This window comes from Mytilus californianus, unplaced genomic scaffold (assembly GCF_021869535.1).
Source record: "Mytilus californianus isolate M0D057914Y unplaced genomic scaffold, xbMytCali1.0.p SCAF_6, whole genome shotgun sequence".
Lineage (NCBI taxonomy): Eukaryota > Metazoa > Mollusca > Bivalvia > Mytilida > Mytilidae > Mytilus > Mytilus californianus.
The window spans coordinates 85,942,938-85,962,691 of record NW_026262712.1 but is presented as its reverse complement, the minus strand read 5'-3'; the positions used below and the strand labels follow the sequence as shown (position 1 = coordinate 85,962,691).

At 32.2% G+C, this 19,754-nt stretch overlaps 1 protein-coding gene across 1 annotated transcript in view; it reads right to left on the bottom strand.

Annotated features, from left to right (window-relative positions):
• Window positions 1-822: 822 nt before the first annotated feature.
• Window positions 823-19,754, bottom strand: part of LOC127706647 (gamma-aminobutyric acid type B receptor subunit 2-like) — a 31,212-nt gene continuing 12,280 nt past the window's right edge. The window contains exons 5-18 of the mRNA XM_052211302.1: window positions 19,267-19,327; window positions 17,513-17,590; window positions 16,189-16,339; window positions 15,670-15,802; window positions 14,991-15,098; window positions 14,109-14,231; window positions 12,674-12,775; window positions 11,515-11,739; window positions 9,518-9,676; window positions 8,023-8,170; window positions 7,425-7,590; window positions 3,126-3,257; window positions 2,119-2,231; window positions 823-1,046 (exon numbers count right to left, since the gene is read on the bottom strand). Of these exons, the coding sequence (XP_052067262.1) occupies window positions 1,024-1,046; window positions 2,119-2,231; window positions 3,126-3,257; window positions 7,425-7,590; window positions 8,023-8,170; window positions 9,518-9,676; window positions 11,515-11,739; window positions 12,674-12,775; window positions 14,109-14,231; window positions 14,991-15,098; window positions 15,670-15,802; window positions 16,189-16,339; window positions 17,513-17,590; window positions 19,267-19,327 (1,722 nt within the window). The 3' untranslated portion in view covers window positions 823-1,023. The remainder of the gene's footprint in view (window positions 1,047-2,118; window positions 2,232-3,125; window positions 3,258-7,424; window positions 7,591-8,022; window positions 8,171-9,517; window positions 9,677-11,514; window positions 11,740-12,673; window positions 12,776-14,108; window positions 14,232-14,990; window positions 15,099-15,669; window positions 15,803-16,188; window positions 16,340-17,512; window positions 17,591-19,266; window positions 19,328-19,754) is intronic.

Below are 19,754 nucleotides of genomic sequence, written 5' to 3'. Positions count from 1 at the left end.
GTTGGCCATTATTTTTCGACTAATGATTTATTTTTACCCCTTGCTATCTTCTACCCTTTTTGTACTTGATATTTATGAGGGTTTTTTTTACATACGAGTGTTGGCAACATATTCAGTGAATTCTACTTGTCATTCCGATACACAAGGATGCACCATCTATCTGCTATAATATGACTTCCTTCACTGTTAATATTTATCTAATTGATTGATTGATTGATTTAAATTGATTGGTATTTAACACCACTTTCAACACTATTGTGCTATTTCGTGGCGGTCGGTTTTTATTGGTTGAGGAAGCCGGATTGCCAGGAGAGAACATCCGATCTTCGGTAGGAAAACTAACAATCCGAGTCCATTAAGATTAGAGTCGAGCGCACCTGCCACGTGCGGGAATCCGACTCACAACCTCAGTGTTGTCATGCTTGTGATGCAGTAGTTTGAGTTAATATTTATAGTTTGCTTTATTTCGTTTGCTCCTTGATAAAAGGAGATGTGGTGTATATGTCAATGAAACAGATACTCAACGACAAATATAACCAACATAACTTGTCGGTCTTTCAGCTGAATGTGTGGTCATCGTAAGTCATAATATACGCTGTTTCATTAAACAATTTCTTTGACTTGAGCATGAAAGCATAAGTTGTATGTTCAGCAACTACGGTAGATGTTAGTACGTTATAATTTTGCAAATAATGATGCGTAAGTTTTAGAAATTATCACGTGTCATGTCCACTTAAAATGGTACCATAAATTTATATCTAAAAGTCAGAAAACTGTTCAACTACAGTGTAAAATAAATCATCCTTAAAATTGTTTAACAGCATTGTAAGATTTATCATCCTTAAAATTGAAATCATGGCAATATTCCAACATGCATAATTGAGAAATTTCAATCCAAACATTCATTTTTGTTTATTTACAATTCTTCAATAGTATCACATGATTTCCCCCAGTAGTTGAAAATGTACAAAATGCTCTAGAAAGACACATAAGTACACGTCATATAGTAAAAACAAAATCTGTCTACAGATATGTCAACTCTTCGTCTGAAAAAAACAAAGTACAACTATGAAATTAAACATTATTTTCCTTAATGATGCAACCTGGACATCTTCTATGTTTGTTTCTTAGTGTCGCTTTTTATAGTTTGTGTATTCAAGTATCTGGCTTTCCAGGCATATATATATTATTGATAAAGTCTCGAGCGTACCTGATGATTTTTTTTTCGAAAAAAAATCCAGAGTGTATGCATTGACATTGGTATCATACATGTGTAAGTGTTGAATTATATTACTGCTTTCAGAGTTGAATTTATGTATTTTCAAATGTTTCAATGGAGTCAGCGTTTATTATCCGCCATGTAACTGTTATGTCTAGACTGACATGTTCAAAATGATGCATGTTGTATATAAACGTACAGTTTATAAATATATAGCTGTATAAAAGATTTAGATTACAGTTGACCTCTATTAGGTCAAGTTAACCGTAAGTGGTTTTGACTGATCTGCTTAAGTCCTTTTTGATTTTGATACTTTTAAACTTTTATGTATTTTGCTTTCTAATTGCAGAGTTTTTTGTTTTCAAGCATACCTGAAAAATACTTCAGGACTGCAATTCGAATACTCCATCACTTCAATTTAAATACTCCATCACTTCAATTCAAATACTCCAGCACTTCAGCTTAAATACTCCAGCACTCCAGTTTAAATTTGACTGTAGGTTATTAGACGGCGGTTTTCCGTACGGAAATTGCGCTCTTTAATTATACATGTAATACCTCAACAATTCATATTTAAGTTGGAGCGCTGGGGTATTTAAGCTGAAGTGTGTGAAGTATTTAAACTGAAGTTCTGGAGTATTCGAATTTATATACTTCAGTTAATTAAATAAGTGACTTGCGCACTGAAAGTGATCCAATAGTAAATTCCAAAAGTGAAAAACAGCGTGATTAAAATGGAATAATAAAGAAAAAGAAAATGTTTACATTCATATACTGAGAATATGATATGTATATGTACAAAATAAAGAGGAATAAATCTTGTTTTTTGAAAATATGATCACCAACACTCGAAACACGTACTTATTATATATATTATTGAAGACTGATTAATGCAATACCTGGAAAACTTGACAAACTATCAACATCTGAGATAGCATTATATTTTACTGTCAAATTTAGATCAGTTAATCGAACTTCCTCGTTAATCTTATTGTTTGGAATCACATGGTTTCTGTAAAAAGATAACACGATGGAAATATTTTTGATTAAATACATACTATATAAATTTGTTGTTTTATTTGATGGTATTGCAGGGCTTAATTCTTTCTTATCGAATATGTCCTGTTTATTTATTTATTCATTTGCAACTTTACCTTTTATTTTTTTAACACATACATATATAAAAAGAAGCGCATTGTATTTATATCTTCAATGTACACAATTTAGGAATTAAAGGAAAGTATGCGATGCAAGTGAATGCGTTTTTGAAAAATAAGCAATTTACACGTCAATGCCAAAATTAACCGCCTCGGTATTCTCGTGGTAGCGTGCTCGCTTCAAGTTCGGATTCGATATAGTCTGTGCCAAACGAAGACAGACTTGAATATTTGTGTTTTCTGCCTCTCCTCTAACCACGCGGGATTTTGGAACCAGAGCAAAGAATAGTCGGCTCGGAGTTAGAATAATGTGTCCTGATAGGATGGCATATCTTCCTGCGGACTATAACCTTATGACCAAAACGTTAAAAATCCGGTCCAGTACTAAGCAACTGTCATAATCACATCACACAAGCTAGCTCGTCCTGAATATGCATTTACCACCTGACGTTAAACATCTATCTGTCAACATCATCAACTAAACCATAATCGTTAATCACAGTCCAAATATTTAATTCTAAATTGGTTTTATATATATATTTATCAACTATGTGGGAACTTTCCTTGTTTTTTGTGAGTTTTTTAATATCTCACATCATACCTGTCATTAGCATATATCTCATGTCATACCTGTCATTAGCATATAATATCTCACATCATACCAGTCATTAGCATATATCTCATGTCATACTTGTCATTAGCATATATCTCACATCATACCTGTCATTAGCATATATCTCATGCCATACCTGTCATTAGCATTTCCAATACATTTATGTGTTTTACTGCACTCTGGTGGACCAAGGTAAACTCCTCCGAATTCCTCTTGCTCGTCGTACGATGATTGTCTCATATTAGCCATTCGGATATTCTGACCTTTTCTGTAGAATATACATAGATATAAGAAGATGTGTTATGAGTGCCAATGAGACAACTCTCCATCCAAGTCACAATTTGTAAAAGTAAACCATTATAGGTCAAAGTACGGCCTTCAACACGGAGCCTTGGCTCACACCGAACAGCAAGCTATAAAGGGCCCCAAAAATGACTAGTGTAAAACCATTCAAACAGGAAGATCAACGGTCTAATCTATATAAAGAACGAGAAACGAGAAACACTTATGAACCACATTATCAAACGACAAACACTGAACATCAGGTTCCTGACTTAGGACAGGTGTAAACAAATGTAGCGGGTTGAAACGTTTTAATAGGCGCCAACCTTCACCCTACCTAAATCAATAGTGTAACATCACAACATAGAAAGACACACTATAAAATATCAATTGAAATGGTTTAACTCAATCAAAAGATATATTAACAAAAACAAGTGAACATACACTGAACGAATAAATTTGATCTATGACACAATGTAAATACAAAATTAATAAAACAAGGGGGTTAGATGTAAAACAGTATCAGAAAGACAACCATAACCTTGGACAAAATGCCGCCAAATAAAACAACGTACACAGGTAAATAAAAATAATTTTGTTGTAAGGTATACATGGAGTATGGAAATAATTTTGTTATTCCTAGTACGAGAACAAAAGTGAAAATTTATCGTCATACTAACCACTCATCAAAGGTGGTATATATTAAAAAATGGTCAGACTAGAAATAACACTGAATAAGTAAACATTAAATAACAAAAATACATTACAAATTAACACGAAAGTACGATTTGAGAGTACTCGCAGTTACTGAAAGCTAGTTAAAAGCCAAAAAAACAATTAATAATAAAAACTCATGCATCAGAGACTAAAATCAACTAAAACACATCCCAGGGATTAAGTGTTTTAATTTGTGCAATGCTAAAATAAAATTATCGACAGGCAGTAGGATAGTTAGGAGTTAACCTGTTAATAAATATGTATAATGTAATATATAGAGAAAGTAATAAAATTGAGAATGGAAATGGGGAATGTGTCAAAGAGACAACAACCCGACCATAGAGCAGACAACAGCCGAAGGCCACCAATGGGTCTTCAATGCAGCGAGAAACTCCCGCACCCGGAGGCGTCCTTCAGCTGGCCCCTAAACAAATATGTATACTAGTTCAGTGATACTAGTAATGGACGTCATACTAAGCTCCAAATTATACACAAGAAACTAAAATTAAAAATGATACAAGACTAACAAAGGCCAGAGGCTCCTTACTTGGGACAGGCGCAAAAATGCGGCGGGGTTAAACATGTTTTTTGACATCTCAACCCTCCCCCTATACCTCTAGCCAATGTAGAAAAAACAAAAGTACAACAGTACGCACAGTAAAACTCAGTTTAAGAGAAGTCCGAGTCCGATGTCAGAATAGAAAACAAAAAAAAATAAACAAAATGACAATAATACATAAATAACAACAGACTACTAGCAGTTACTGACATGCCAGCTCCAGACCTCAATTAAACTGATTGAAAGATTATGTCTTCATCATATGAATACTAATCTCTATATAGAAAATGAACGTGGATGTGTATTTATACATCCCAAAAAACCGTTTGAAAAGAATACAAATTTAGTTATGTTTTAATTTGCTAATGACAAAATCGATATATGTGCCAATGTAAACTATATTCAAAGATCGAATTACAACATTGGTAAGATAACCTTTACTAATAAGTTTGTTTGAAGGTTCGATGAGTTTACACGGATCACATAGTGATTTCCGCGCTTTTAGTACAACTAGAAGATGCCCGCGAAATCGCGGTACAATTGGGCAAGTGTTGAAACAGAGTGGGACACAGTAATAAGGTGGACACAGTAAGGTTTTGGTTAATGCATTTAATTCTATTTATTTAAGGAGATGAAAATGAGGAACATAATGCAAAAGATTCATCTCGGTTGAAAAATAAAAATATTAAATACTTAATAAGAAATTAAAGTGTGGCAAAGTTTGATTTTCAGTAGTTTTTACCCTTTTACCTCAATAACCGTATGAGCTACGTAAAATCCGTTGACATTACCGAAAGGAATCAAAATGAGTGACACAATGGAAAAAAAACTCGACTGAGCATGCGCGAAAGCGTATAAGACACGGATCGATAACGGTTTCCGAATTTGGATATTTTCTCAAAAATTGGTTGTTTTCTGGAAAAAAGATTGTTTCAAAGACAGGATTAGAAAGTACAAAACACTACATTTATACGTCATATCACAAATATTTCCCGACTTTGTGTGGTTTCAGAGGAGTTGCGGCTGAATGAAATCGGTCTCTTTCTTTAATTACCGTAAAATTTAGGATGTGAAATACCGTTTTCAATAAGTTTTCTACATGCATATCATGATTTATATCATATCATCTCCGATATTTCTTAAAGACAAATACAATCTTATATGGATATATTGGGAACAAAAATTTAAGTACAATGTAATGCCGAATGAACAACAACGTTCAAGGATATAAATAGTAGAACATGTGTAAATAAAAAGAGCATGAGGAAAACAACACAAAGAGACACGAAAATACTAAACACTTGTTTGTAAACAAATTGCATTAAAGTCATAACATGTTTTATTATTAAAAAAGAGAGGCGAAAGATACTCATAATTCAAAAACGACATGACAATGACATGGCTAAAAACAAAAAATGACAAAAAGACAAACAACAGTCTACAAAACACAATATAGAAAACTAATGCAACAAGAAACCCTCTAAAATAGGAATGATCTCTGGTGCTCCCTAAAGGAAATCAAATCCTGCTCCATATGTGGCGCCCGTCGTATTACTCATGTAAGCACAAACCTGGTGGTAATTCTAAATCGGTAGGTCATACTCAATGAAAAGAGGACGGGATTATGGTTACGACAATTAGAATACATCCGTCGTTATCGTATAAATCTACGAGTATGACATGCATCTCACACGAACCACGTCCAATTGCTAACCATGTTTAACGGTATGAGAGCTGAGATGTTAAAACGAAATTAATGTGCTTTAACTTAAAGTGGCATTAGCTGTCAAATTCATGTTCACCGATTTGACTCAAATTCTCATATTTAATTACAACATACTACTACGTATATCCAAATTACAAAAAGTCTAAAATAAACAATCAACAATACATGGACTCGATAATATGTATCAGCATGTCGTGTGTACTTTTGTCTAGACGTCATCAAATTAACTATCGAGATGACCTCCGTAAACTGCCGACGGTCATATAACCCGATATAAACATAAATATAAATATAAATAGATAGTGACCACGTGTAATTGGATTTTTCTAGGCCTATTTGATTTCATACTGCAGGTTAAAAAGTATGTGTATCATCGTTTTTACCTGTATGAGAGTGATTTTTTTTTGTAGATCGAATCAGTCAACCAAAAATGGTTCATCCTTATTTCACTTTCAATGTTGACATTCTTTTCCATATAATAGCTGAATACATGCGTAACCCATCTGCAGCTAATGGGTTAACTGAAGGTCATATGAATATTGATTCAATGAGGTCGAATTATTCACTTGCAAGTGAAATATTCTTCAGCGATGTTTCTTAACTTATTTTGAAAAATTTATCCAAACTGGCTGCTAAAAGCGAATTATTATTTCACTATTTCACTTTCGTTTATCATTGAACAAAAATATATCAAATATTAATTTTTCTATTTATATCTCGTAGCTAATGTCCCGTTAACATGAAAAGAAAACACCTGAAGGTAAGATAAGGTGAACCCGACATAACATAAGGTTAAACACAGTGAAACCAGAAACCATTAAACAGACTTTCGTGACCTTTTATACATAGCTTTCTATGCAGTGGGGGTTTTGTTCATTGTTGAAGGCTATACGGAGACCTATAGTTGCTAAGACCTACGTGAAAAGCTGTCCAATTTGGCAATCATAACATATTTCGTTATTTTATACTGATGATTATTTAGGAGAACGGTACTAGACTTATTTTATATCAAGTTTGCACACAATTTAATTCTACTTCTTCAATTACAATTCCTGATGGAGGTAAATCCAGAACAGCGCTTCGGACGAAAAATGCTTAAAAAGTGTTGTTTTCATTTTTTACATATACATGTATATGTAATTTTGATATACCTTAAATCTGTAAGTTCTATGCTGTCAGTATTTGTTGTTTCGGAACTTGTAACAGACTTTGTTGACATTAACAACAGTCGTTTCCGTACTTGAGATGTATCAACTGACCACGTGTTTGTGTATTCTGAACACATTGACAAGTCTTCTCCCTCAAGTGTTGAAGATACTAAAAAATAAAACGTTTCTTTACAGAGCTTGATTGACACTGCTTTAATAAAAATTAAAATGGTATTCAACGTCTTAGCAAGAATGCCGAGAAAAAATCTAGAAATTCTGTGGTTGTCGTTTGTTGCTGTTTATCATATCTTTTCGTTCATTGTTTTGTACATCAATCAGGTCATTAGTTTTCTCGTTTTAATTATTTTAAATTTGTCATTTCGGGGCCTTTTATAGCAAACTATGCGGTTTGGGTTTTGCCCATTGTTGAAGGCCGTACGGTGACCTATAGTTGTTAACTTCTGTGCCATTTGGTCTCTGGTGGAGAGTTGTCTCATTAGCAATCATACCACATCTTCTTATTTTTAGAGTCAATATTATTCTTGAATTTCTAAATGATACTCTAATGTTTAAAAAGATTAGCAAAAATATTAATTTTTACCTCTAGAAACTTTAGTTGGTGAATCAGAAACTTTCAATCCAACAACTGTTTTTCGTGGTGTATCGCCCAGTGTGTATTTTCCTTTGTAAAGGAAGGAGTCGGGGTCTTCTCCAAGTTGTTCCAGTAGATTTCTGATTTCTGCACGTTTCTATCGACAATTTGAAATAAAACTTTATAAAGTTGGTTGTTTTATGCGCTTTTCTGGATTAATATAAAATTTATACTAGTAGCCATATGACCAAAATCGACCTTAAAAAATTATTGATTGATTGAGTGTTACTTGCTTAACGTCCTCTGCCAAAATTGCATGATTATTCAGGACGAGACCATAAAAGAATGGCCAGTCTATAAGCAGCGGTGCTAGTAAATAAAAAGTACACCTCATAGTCCAAAGAAATCCAGAAAACACTACGAATACACGAAATTTAAAAAGTGATATTTTCATTTTATAAATCTAGTGCCTCCGAAGCGCTTTTATAGAATTACCTTCATCCGGAAAAAAAGGATAGAAAATGTGAAAGCCAAGGATTTATAAATACTTGTGGATTTATATGATCAAAAGGAACTCAAAGCAAAGAGCCAAAAACGGTCCAAAGTCAACTTTCCCTGAGCGAGATTTTCTTAAGTATCAACTACTGGGCTTATGATACCAACAGTCACCCAGCCGCGAATACAAACACATGTATTAGATTGATTTAAAAACAGTTTTCGATTAAAAAAAGAACACAGGTGTACTGAAAATTTGTATTAATATTTATGATGTCTGCATTTTTTACATTGTATGTTTCGTTTCTGTGTACCTTTAGGTTTTTCATACTTTGTGTGTTTAAATTAAAAGGAAAATTGATTTTATCAACAAATTTTAAGTTAATCTTTAGAATAATTTATTTATCGACAGTTCGTCAGTTTTCCCATGGGAAGCAATTGTGTCGACCCTTTAATAGTAGACACCTGTTACTGATTTTCAAACCACAGTTTAAAGTCAAAATCAGAAAAAAAATACCCGTCTTAATTTCGTTTAACAGAAAATTGTAATTACTCTTACAGTTGCTTAGATGGTAATTTTCTTTAAATAATCAAGAATTATCTTACTGACATTAAATGAATCTAATATGAACATATTTGTCCTTTTCATTATTTTAATAGTTCAGTTTCGAATGGGAAACTTTCGAGTATTTATGACAAAAGAGACAATGCTTTGTTCAATATTTTGAATTTTCCTTTTATCGACGGTGATATTCATTTGGCCTATTCTCGTTCGCAGATGTCAGTAGTGACGTTTTAGATTACAATGAACATTATTTATGTATAGCTGGAAAATTATGTCATGGATTTCGTTACCCCGGGGCCTTTTAAAGCCTACTTTATGGGTTTCCGTCCGTGTTGAAGACCACACGGTGACCTGTTGTTGTATGCTTTTCTGTTGGTCTTTGGTGTAGAGTTGTCGTATTGTTGTCAATCATACCACATCTCCTTCTCCTTATTTTTATATTACCTGTTTAATTATTTCTTTGTACTGTTTGTTAAGTTCTTCGACATCTTTAATATCTTTTTTAAACAATGGACCATTTTCTTCTTTTTTCTTTCCCTTCCTTTTAAGCGTAGCTCGTATTCTTCTATCGTCGCCTCTTGGATCAATTTTTAATTCAACTATCTACAAAATATAAACGGTTCATGTTTATAAGCGCCAAATGATATGAAGTTCAATTGTCATGTCCAGTTCTCCACCAATCATAAAGTTAACATAATCTAAAATGTGCAAAGTTAAAACAGGTACATATTTAAAGAATTCTCTAACTGAACAGAAATTAGTCACCAGGAAACTAACTCTTCTTAATGCTAATATGAACAGCAACAATTGTCATTTTATCAATTTGCATGTATCTATTTCACAAAGGAAAATCTACACTGCATTTTACGACGAAAGAGACGATTTTTCGTTCCCTATTGTTAATTTTCTTTTTTTTTTGACATAGTCTAATAACCCACATCGTCAAGCTCCTTCTATTCAAACCTGTGTAATATTTCAAGCTCTAAATTGCCAAAATCTCCAAAAATTTGAATAATTAGATATCATATTCCCGATAAATACAACCACTGACTATGTTCCTGACTTAGAACTGACCAATAAACGGGAAGCAGGTAAGACTACTCTGTATTACACTCAACCCTCCCCCTTTTTAAATTTCCATCAGTGAAATACGGAATAACAAAGGAAAATATACAATAGATTTCATTTCTGAAAAACATCTTATTCTGTTAGCGTAATGAAATTTGCAGAAACGTTTATATTTAAAACTTCAATATCAAAAAATGAAGTTCAGCTCTCAAGTTTAACGCGTGTACATTCGATACAACAAATATGTTGCGGGCAATTATCTATCAACGAAGACCGTATTCATATTAACATCTAATTTGTTTTCACTTGAGTCGTCGGTTTTATATCTAATTTCCCTTTATGCAATGTTTTTATTCATAAATAATTTCTGCAGCTCTGAAATGGAAAAAGAACCTTGTAAGACAGCTAAAGACCGTCGTAGGTCAAACTCGAAATTAAGTCTGATTAGTTTTCCTTAGATTTTTTGTATTATCATCGTATAACGATAAAATATTTTGAAATATAGATACAAACATGATTTTTTAGACCCAGCAACAGCGGAAGCATACTTACATTGGTGGAAAGGTACCAAAGGCGGGGGGAGGGGGGGGGACTACTATTGATCAATATGAAAGGAAGGAAAACAGAAACTGATATGTATGAACGATAAACCCACTAAGATACGAGATCTAATGTCTTCTTACAAACTATTCAATCGAAAAAATTATTCTTACTCATTTCGTTTTCTTTAACACAGGAAATTAGCATGTAAGAGAAACCGAACAATGGCATGTGATTTTAGATAAATTACAGTTTTTTTACTATAAACTTTCTATGAAACAATCAAATTTTCGAACAAAATAACAATTATTAAAATTTCGGCTTTAATTTTAGTAACTAAGAATGTAAAATTGATGATTTCAAGACAGGATGAAACATTTGGAAACGAAAAATCGCGAGTCTGCAAATATTTAAGAAATGTATTTGCTTTATTCACAAAGTCGGGAACTGATTGTTGATTAAAACAAGAGGAAATTCAAAAGTTTTAAGTAATACACATAAAAAGACTTTTTAACATTTTTGTAAAAATCAAAAGACCATGCAGTCATAAATATTGCTGTCCAAGACAATTTTAATGAAATTACATTTTTTTAATGTTCGAAAAACACGATTTAAAATCATTCTGAATGATGCATATTATTTTAAATTGTTAGAGCACAGTAAAGATGTAAAACTGTGAGTTTTAGATACAATACAAAAATTATGTGACAATACAAATAATTTGTCAACATGCTTAGCTGACAAAATGAGAAAAAAATCCTCCTGTCTCTTTATATACTAATAATTCTTATTTTTACAACATTTAGATAAAACCTCATTAGGAATAACAATACCTTTGGTACAAAGACAAGGCACAAAGTTATGGTTGTACAGAAAATTATCAGCAGACTTATGATGATAAATTCGGGATTAGGTTTGTCATTTATTACAAACGAAATAGCTGCTCCGGACAAACACATCATGACAACATTGTAGACACTCATTCCAATGTATTTTGAATCATTTAGTGCTGAAATCGTTACATGTCTTGTATCCCATGCGAGAAAACAACCAAATACCTGGAAATAAAAACAAATGGAGAATTTTACCAAACATAAAACTGAAGGATACACATCATCTTTCTATTGATGACATAAATCCGGTTTCCTTTTCAGATATCTGGTTGTTTGAGTTGAATTCTTTCACAACAAAAGACTCCGAAAATGTATTGTTGTATATTGAATGCTCATTTTGAAGGCCGTATTGTGACCTATCGATGTTCGTTTTAGAGATAGCTTATATATTACTATTTCATAGACTGAGGCAGTACTTACATCTTTGTTAATATTTATCATTATGAGCTTTGCAATTGAAATATTATTGTTACAGTAGAGGGTAAAACTGAATCAGTCTGTTGTTGTTGGTTTTATGAGCTCTTCAACATTTGAAGTAATAACATTAACTGAACCGATTTTACTGCACCAGCTGTGCATTTCGACAATCAATGATTTAGTGAACTTTCAAATTCTTAAATATTTTGGTCTCCAACATCTATGAAAGGACGGTTTATGTCAGAATGTCTGGTTTAGGCATCAGAATTGGTAAGTATAGTTATAAGTTCAAATGAAACATCAATCTGTATATATTATTCTGTGTATGCAGTGTCAGAGTTTCCTACTGAGTACTTGCTCTTACGTAGGAAAAATCACGTTTTCGTAGCTTAATGTAATACATTTCTCGCTATTCAAAATGTTTTATTCAAAGTTTGAATTTTTACTATGTACCTTTTTATAGGACAGAGAAAAGAATCTTTAAAGTAAAAATATCCAATCAAAAATTTAGTGAAGGAATGCAGACTAACCAAGTATTTACGTAGCAAAATCTTCACCAAAATCCTTCCATCATATTTCTGACATATTCATTGATACACTAAAGTCAACAACCTCATATAATTAAAACTTTACAACTAATCATCAATCTTACATATAAAATATAGTAGTCTTTAATACTCACTAACAAAAGTCCTTTGTAGGCATATATGATTCCCATCCATATCGGAATATAGCTGCTAGTGCAGTATTCCATTATAGGTATTACCTCGTAATCACCCATGATCTAATTGGTAAAACAATATCACTCAAGTGTGAGAGAGGTCAAGTTTTTATAGAACATAATATTGTATAATATTATTAATTCGTATATTTTAACTAATTTGATTCGTTTAGGGATAGTCACATGTTAAACTATATTTTCGAAGGTAGATAGAAAACGGCGGATAGCAAAAAGCATATTGCACAGCAAAAAGCATATTGCACGGTTATTTTTAGAATATCTAAAAACCGATATACTTGGTGACGTCATGAAATGAATTTCATGATATTGTTAAAAGTTTTATAAAAAAATATCTATGATCGATTATTTGAAGAAAAAAATCTTCAAATACATAAGATGTAAAAAAAAAACAGTAAATGAAATAACAACTAATATGTTGTATTTTCTAGGAGACAATATGATATCTATAAAATTCCAACTAAATCAAATGACTATTTTGATACAAATATGGTCGGAAAATTAATAATATAACAATTATAGCCTATTTATGAGGTCAATACAGGATATATCGACCCAAAGAAGTATATCGACCTCGGACTTCGTCCTCAGTCAATATACTTCTTTCAGGTCAATATATCCTTGTATCGACCTCATACAAAGGCTATAATTGTATATTATCTCCGGAATAAAGATATATGCGATATTATAAAAAAAAGCCTAAAATATTATCTTAGCGTCCACATAATGAAAAGGTCAAAAGGTAGAAGACACATGCTTGAAAAGATAAAACTTTAAAAGTTTTAAAAGGGTTATTCTGTCTGACCGAGTTGAAACTTTATCTTAAGTAAAAAGTGTATGTCTAAATATATGAAAATAGAGCACTGGTACCAACTATTTAGCGAATGGTAGAATCAAACAATGATATCAACTATAGTTTGGCTTAGATTTAAAAATAATATCTGAAAATCAACTCGATATCACACTGACAGGTGCCATTCATCTATTACACCCCACCCCATAACAAGAGTTTTGATACTGTTAATGAAGTTATGGAACTGTGTTGAAAATAATGCTGTAACCCCTCCGGCAAAGTCGACCTTAGACGATTTCGGATTTTCTTGTTTTACCCTTTAGTTTTTATGCTCTAAAATAATTTATATAATTGGCGTTAAAAATTTTGGTCTCGAGTTTACTTCAGAATCACGTACTGTGTACACGGTAAATCATGTTTTTTTTTTGTTACTAAGTTACCACGAGCCCGGAAAATGCCACAACTCCCTTATAAAATTAACTGACTGGTGTAAGCTATTTTAAACGAAAAATATCATATTGACATTTTAACGTTATAATGTACTGTGATAGTATTATGTGGTTATGCTCTTTTATATAGTCTTACATAGGAACTGAGATTCCTAGTATCTTTATACAGCGGGTCCATGATTTGCCACGTGGTCAATATAATGGCATCTAGCAAAACCAGAGTGAATACCATACAAAATAGTTTGTAATCATGAATTATCTGAAAGACAAAATCAAAGTTACAAATGTCGTTGTAGCCGATTTAGTATTGTTAAACTGATTTATTTCCGAAAATTTAAATAATTAGTTACGAGGTAGATTCATATCCAAAGCGTTTCAAGAAATATTTTACTGGTTATATTTTTCTACTTCAAGTTCTCTTCCTTTCGTGTCATGCTTACACAAATAGTTTAAGGTTTTGAAATTCGGATAAAAAGGTGTAAGTTCAAGACAAAGAACTAAACAGAAAATGACGACGCATTTTACTTTGTCTGGCAGAAGAAATCTAACATGAATAAGAAGAAACAAACCAACATCAACCAAATATGGTGACGTATGCCATTGAATATCATGGTTTCTGAATCATGTTAAGTCTTAATTATTTGGCCATTTTACTGATATTTCTCAAATGTTTCACCGATTGGACGCGGTAATATAGGATTGTTTCCATACATATCATTTTTCTTCAATATAGAAATAAGGGTGTGTGGTATGATTGTCAATGAAACAACTATCCAGCAGAATTAAAATGATGAAGAGAAAGGTACCGTTTGGCCTTCAACAATGAAAAAAACCCAGATATCGTATATTCAGCTATAAAAAGCTCCGACACGAAAAATGTCAAACAATTCAAACGAGAAAACTGACGGCCCAATTCATAGCAAATCTACATTTAAGATAAAAATTAGCAAAATATGATAGTGGCGGATATATATAACAATGTTATTACAAGAAAACTAAATAGAAAAAAAACTCTCACCTTTTTGTTTAATTTTATGTTGGTAAAAATTGCGTGAACACGCCATGTTTTGGTGAACATGGCCCCAAATGATAACGAAAAGCCAACGGCCAAGAACCATGAACGAATCTACAATGAAGAAAATATATGTAGTGATGTCAAGGCGATGTTAATCGTGTTAATACCTTGGATAAATATCATGTTTATCTTATACAGTTTGCAAATGCAATCTGCAAGTGATGTTAAAAAAACAAGTTCGATGTAGGCGAGGACTCTCAGGAATATTAGCTCCGAGTTAAAGGTACGACCCATTTTGAACTTGAACTTTTACTGTTATTGTTGGTTGAGTAAAAAAATTACCATAAGCCCTTGCATATATCAAATGCATGTCGTGCCGACACTTAACACTATACAATGAATGCTTATGCTCCTAGTGTATATACATGTGTAGTAATAAATACCATAACATTTGTATTTATTATAGACAGCTGGTTTATGTATTCATTAATTGTAAAACGTTTTAAGTTTTATTTAAAATAGTATTTTCGTTCAAGACTGTTTTTTCAATGTGTGTCTTGACAAATATCGATGTTCCATAAAAGATTTAAGCTAAACAGAGTTTTATCCATTTTTTAATATTTTTTTTTATATTTGATTCTTTTTTTGTCAATTTATTTTCAATCGGTTGGTCTCTGCTTACTACACATAATGAGGACGAGTGAACCCTTTTCATTGCACCTCCTTCTGATCCAAGAAGATAAACACTGGCATAAGACACCATGCATCCAATTATTATTATATTGTTCATATTTGGACTCGACATCTTTATGTACCTGTTAAATAAAAAAAAGGTTTTATCATAAGTTCAAATAAAATCGCCATCTCACTTGTAATGATTCTTTCAATTTAAATTTCTTTGACATAATCTTGCATGCCATGACCAATATAGTATTTTGAAGATTCAATGACTTTGCAGCATGTACTTGTTAATTGCATAAGTTTTCTCACATTGTTTGACAATCATTGACTGTGTTTTGTGTTGAACAGACACTTCTGGGAGATACGCCGCTCCTTCAGAAACGATAAACTTGTAGTTATGTCTCATAAGGAACATCAATATAATATAATAGTTGTTTTGATATACTTATTATGTTCGATTTTAGGTCTAAATATTTTTTTCAAAATCACTTATACAAAATGATTACACATCTTTAAGTACCTGTGGTGTCGGAATAGAATGTTGATAACGAGGAATACTACTGCAATAATAATTCCAATGCTAGCCAAGACACTTATTCCAGAATATATTACTGCTGACACTCTTAACATCTCTGTTCGTACTAAATTTCTGTCCATTGGAGGCCCGTTTCCTAAAAATAAATGTCTTGAAATAATTCGATAATATTTCCTAACGTAAATTTACTAGTTCCACAGAATGTGTTAGCTGACAGAACTACAATTTACATTTGAAATTAGTAGGCGATAGAACTACAATTTACATTTGTTATTAGTAGTGGATATGACAAAGAATTAACACATAAATCGGGATGTGAAGTAAACTTCCCTTGCATAACATATTCATTCTTAAATACTAAGACGTTATCCTTTCTAAAATGATGAGTACCTATTTTCCCCGTTCCATGTTTATACAATTATTATATAATGAAGGTTGAAATTTAAACTGCCCGTGGCAAAGTTGAGCTTAGACGATTTTTGCTGTTCATTAAGCCATTTTTGGTTTTATGTTGACAAATGTTTAACAAATTTCAGATTCCGAAATTTTGGTTTCGAGCGCACCTAATGCAGGTTATTCTAGAAATCTTGAAAACATATCACAGGTTATATTAGAAAAATTCTACTGTCTAATTCATTTTATGTTTGTTTAATGTAATGTCATCTTGTTTGTAGGTTTATTGTGAATGTTTTATCTTTTAGTACGATAAAAAGGGCGATAAAATACTTTATATTTTCTTTCGTGGAGAATTAGTGTATTGATAAGTGGTGATGTTTGCAATTATCTATAATATATTGACAATTCCTTATATCTTTAAAACTTCCTTATTTGAATAAATTCTTATGAATGATTGATTCATTGAATCTTCACAGTTTAACATCAAATATCTAATAGTTCATGCATATATGAAATAGGAACTAATTAAAAAAATAGATGAAATGAATGAATGAATTATTTCTCTAAAGAGCAAGTGCATTTTGGGTAAAGTAAATAAAGTCCAAGCACCCTCATAAAGAAGTTTTGCAAATGCTTAGAAAAACTTTCTGCCTTCCAAAATAACGCAGCTTCCTTTTTTTTTAATTATGCAAATAACTTTTATTATAAAATAAAAGATAAACTTCGTATTGTATCTCATAACGTATTTTATTTAAAATCATCGATGATTACTAATAACGTTCTGGAATATTTCCGCATGACGTTCATTACACGTTCAGTACAAGCGCGGATTCTGATATTCCGATAACATACCTTTTTCAGTGACAATTGCAGATGTCACTTGTATATACAAAGAACCTGTAAAATTTAGTACCTGTCCACTGTATTTTATCCGTTATTACAAGTTCATCCGTTGATCTGTCATATGAACCAATTTCTTTTAATTTCTTATCTAGAAATGCATGTGTATAGAATTATACGAGTTGTATAAAAGAAGTAATAGAAGCGTGTGTTTTTAAAATGAATAGAAAAAAAAAGCCGGCTGCATCAAAAAACGGCAACAGCGCAAATTAAAATTTTTATCAACAGCAGCACATATCATATATAAGATTATGCCCATGCTGGCATATCTTATATATATCAAAGGATACTACGTACAAAGATGCCCTCAATGTTTGATAATGCGTTGTAATTTCTCTTGTTCCATAGAATTGAAATTTCTTGTTAATACCGTTCCTATTTTCTAGATGAAATGCCTCTGCTTATTTTTCTGGCATTAAATACAAATGCAAACTAAAGTGTATGTGACAGGTTATAAAACTGCTCTATAGGATCTATAATCGCTCAATTTACCATCGTGTCAAAGCGCATACAATATCCATTCCGATGATTAGAGAATTCCTACGAGTCATTAAGTTACTGCTTAATGCATTTAGCATTATTGAACAATTTGATGTAATGTCCTTGCACGTCTGATTTACTGTTGATAACCTTAAGTTAGTATATATTAACCTAGCGGTTTTAGTCATTTTCTGTATAAAAATAAAGATACAAAAACTTTTCTTCCTGAATAACTAACTTAAGTTAACAAATTGTTTTTATTTATGGAAAACATACCGTTTGACCGAAGTTGCAGAACGTTTTTGGCATAGTATATATTGTATTTGAATTTCTTTTTGCTGTTTGCTACAGGCGTGTAGAAAATTGATAGGAATTTGAACTGAGATAAAAGCACAAGATTAGAAGTTTAGAATCTTGAATTTGGTCTTTTGCTATATATAACTGACATATATATTCAGGATGCCTGCATGTTAATGTGATATGGATATTAAGCATGTCGCATGAGCAAGTCTCAGTTCTGAAGTCGTCGGTTTGATTCGATCGTTGATCTAACCTACGATCTCCCTCTATTACTGGTGACGAGTCCACAATTAAGCTATCTTCAAAAGAGGGTACAAATGGTTATGCAAGCATGCATTTACAATTTAGAATTAAACAAGGGAAACGCGATGAATAATTTACCAGCAAACACTACAATTATTTAACGTGTGTTATCCAAGTACATCCCATAACCTTTTGTATACTCTAGCTATAGGTCAACAGCAATAATTTTACTCTTTTTGATAGTTAAATGTAAATAAAAATACCATCGTACTCAGCAATTCTTTGCGATATGGAGTTGACCACGCTCTATCAAGATAATTATGATAGGTATTACTATGTAGAAAATGCCTGTTTTGTTTTACTTTGACACAGTCATTACTGTTAATCGTTGAAATTAAATAAATGATAAAAGCAATCTGCAGTACCAATACAATTGTTTCACTAAAGTTGCTCTGCATTGTGTTGGTGGGACATTACTACCATACATTATGTTTTTCGATTGTAGCACATTTTTTTTCAGGCAGAATTATGTTGACAGTTAAATAGATATATGCATGACTGGTGATAATATGTGTTCAAAGATTGATTCTGTCAGAAACAGACATGTGCAATACAGGCAATTTTTTTAAAGAAATTCCAGTATAACCATTTGAGACGGACAACACTGTCTGTTTATGCTGTTTTTTTTTTAATTTAAATATCTACCGGACACTTGGTTTTATTGATCTAGAAATGTTAACATACCTTGTAGTTGTTTAATTGATACCAAACCAATCCTATCGGGTCCGTCAAAGTGTACACGTCCCTAATAAAGAATGATTATATGTAGGTTTTATCCAATACAAGTACATTGCTCAATCCATTGGATGTTGGATGTGTACTGATTGATAATTTAGTCTTAGATGCATGATTTTTGCATGATTTTTTTTATTAGTTGTTATTGGCTTTGTACTAGCTGTCAGTAACTGCGAGTACTCTCATATCTGTACTTAATGTCTTTTTGTTGTTTGGTTGTACAAGTACCCGTCCACGTCCACTCTGTGTTTTTGTTAGATGTATTTCTATTTGTATCCATCTGATGAGTCAAGCCTTTTTCAACTGATTTTTATAGTTTGTTCTTATGTTGTACTATTACACCACTGTCCCAGGTTAGGGGAGGGTTGGCGCCTTCAAACTAGTTTAACCCCGCCACATTCTGTATGTGACTGTCCCAAGTCAGGAGCCTGTAATTC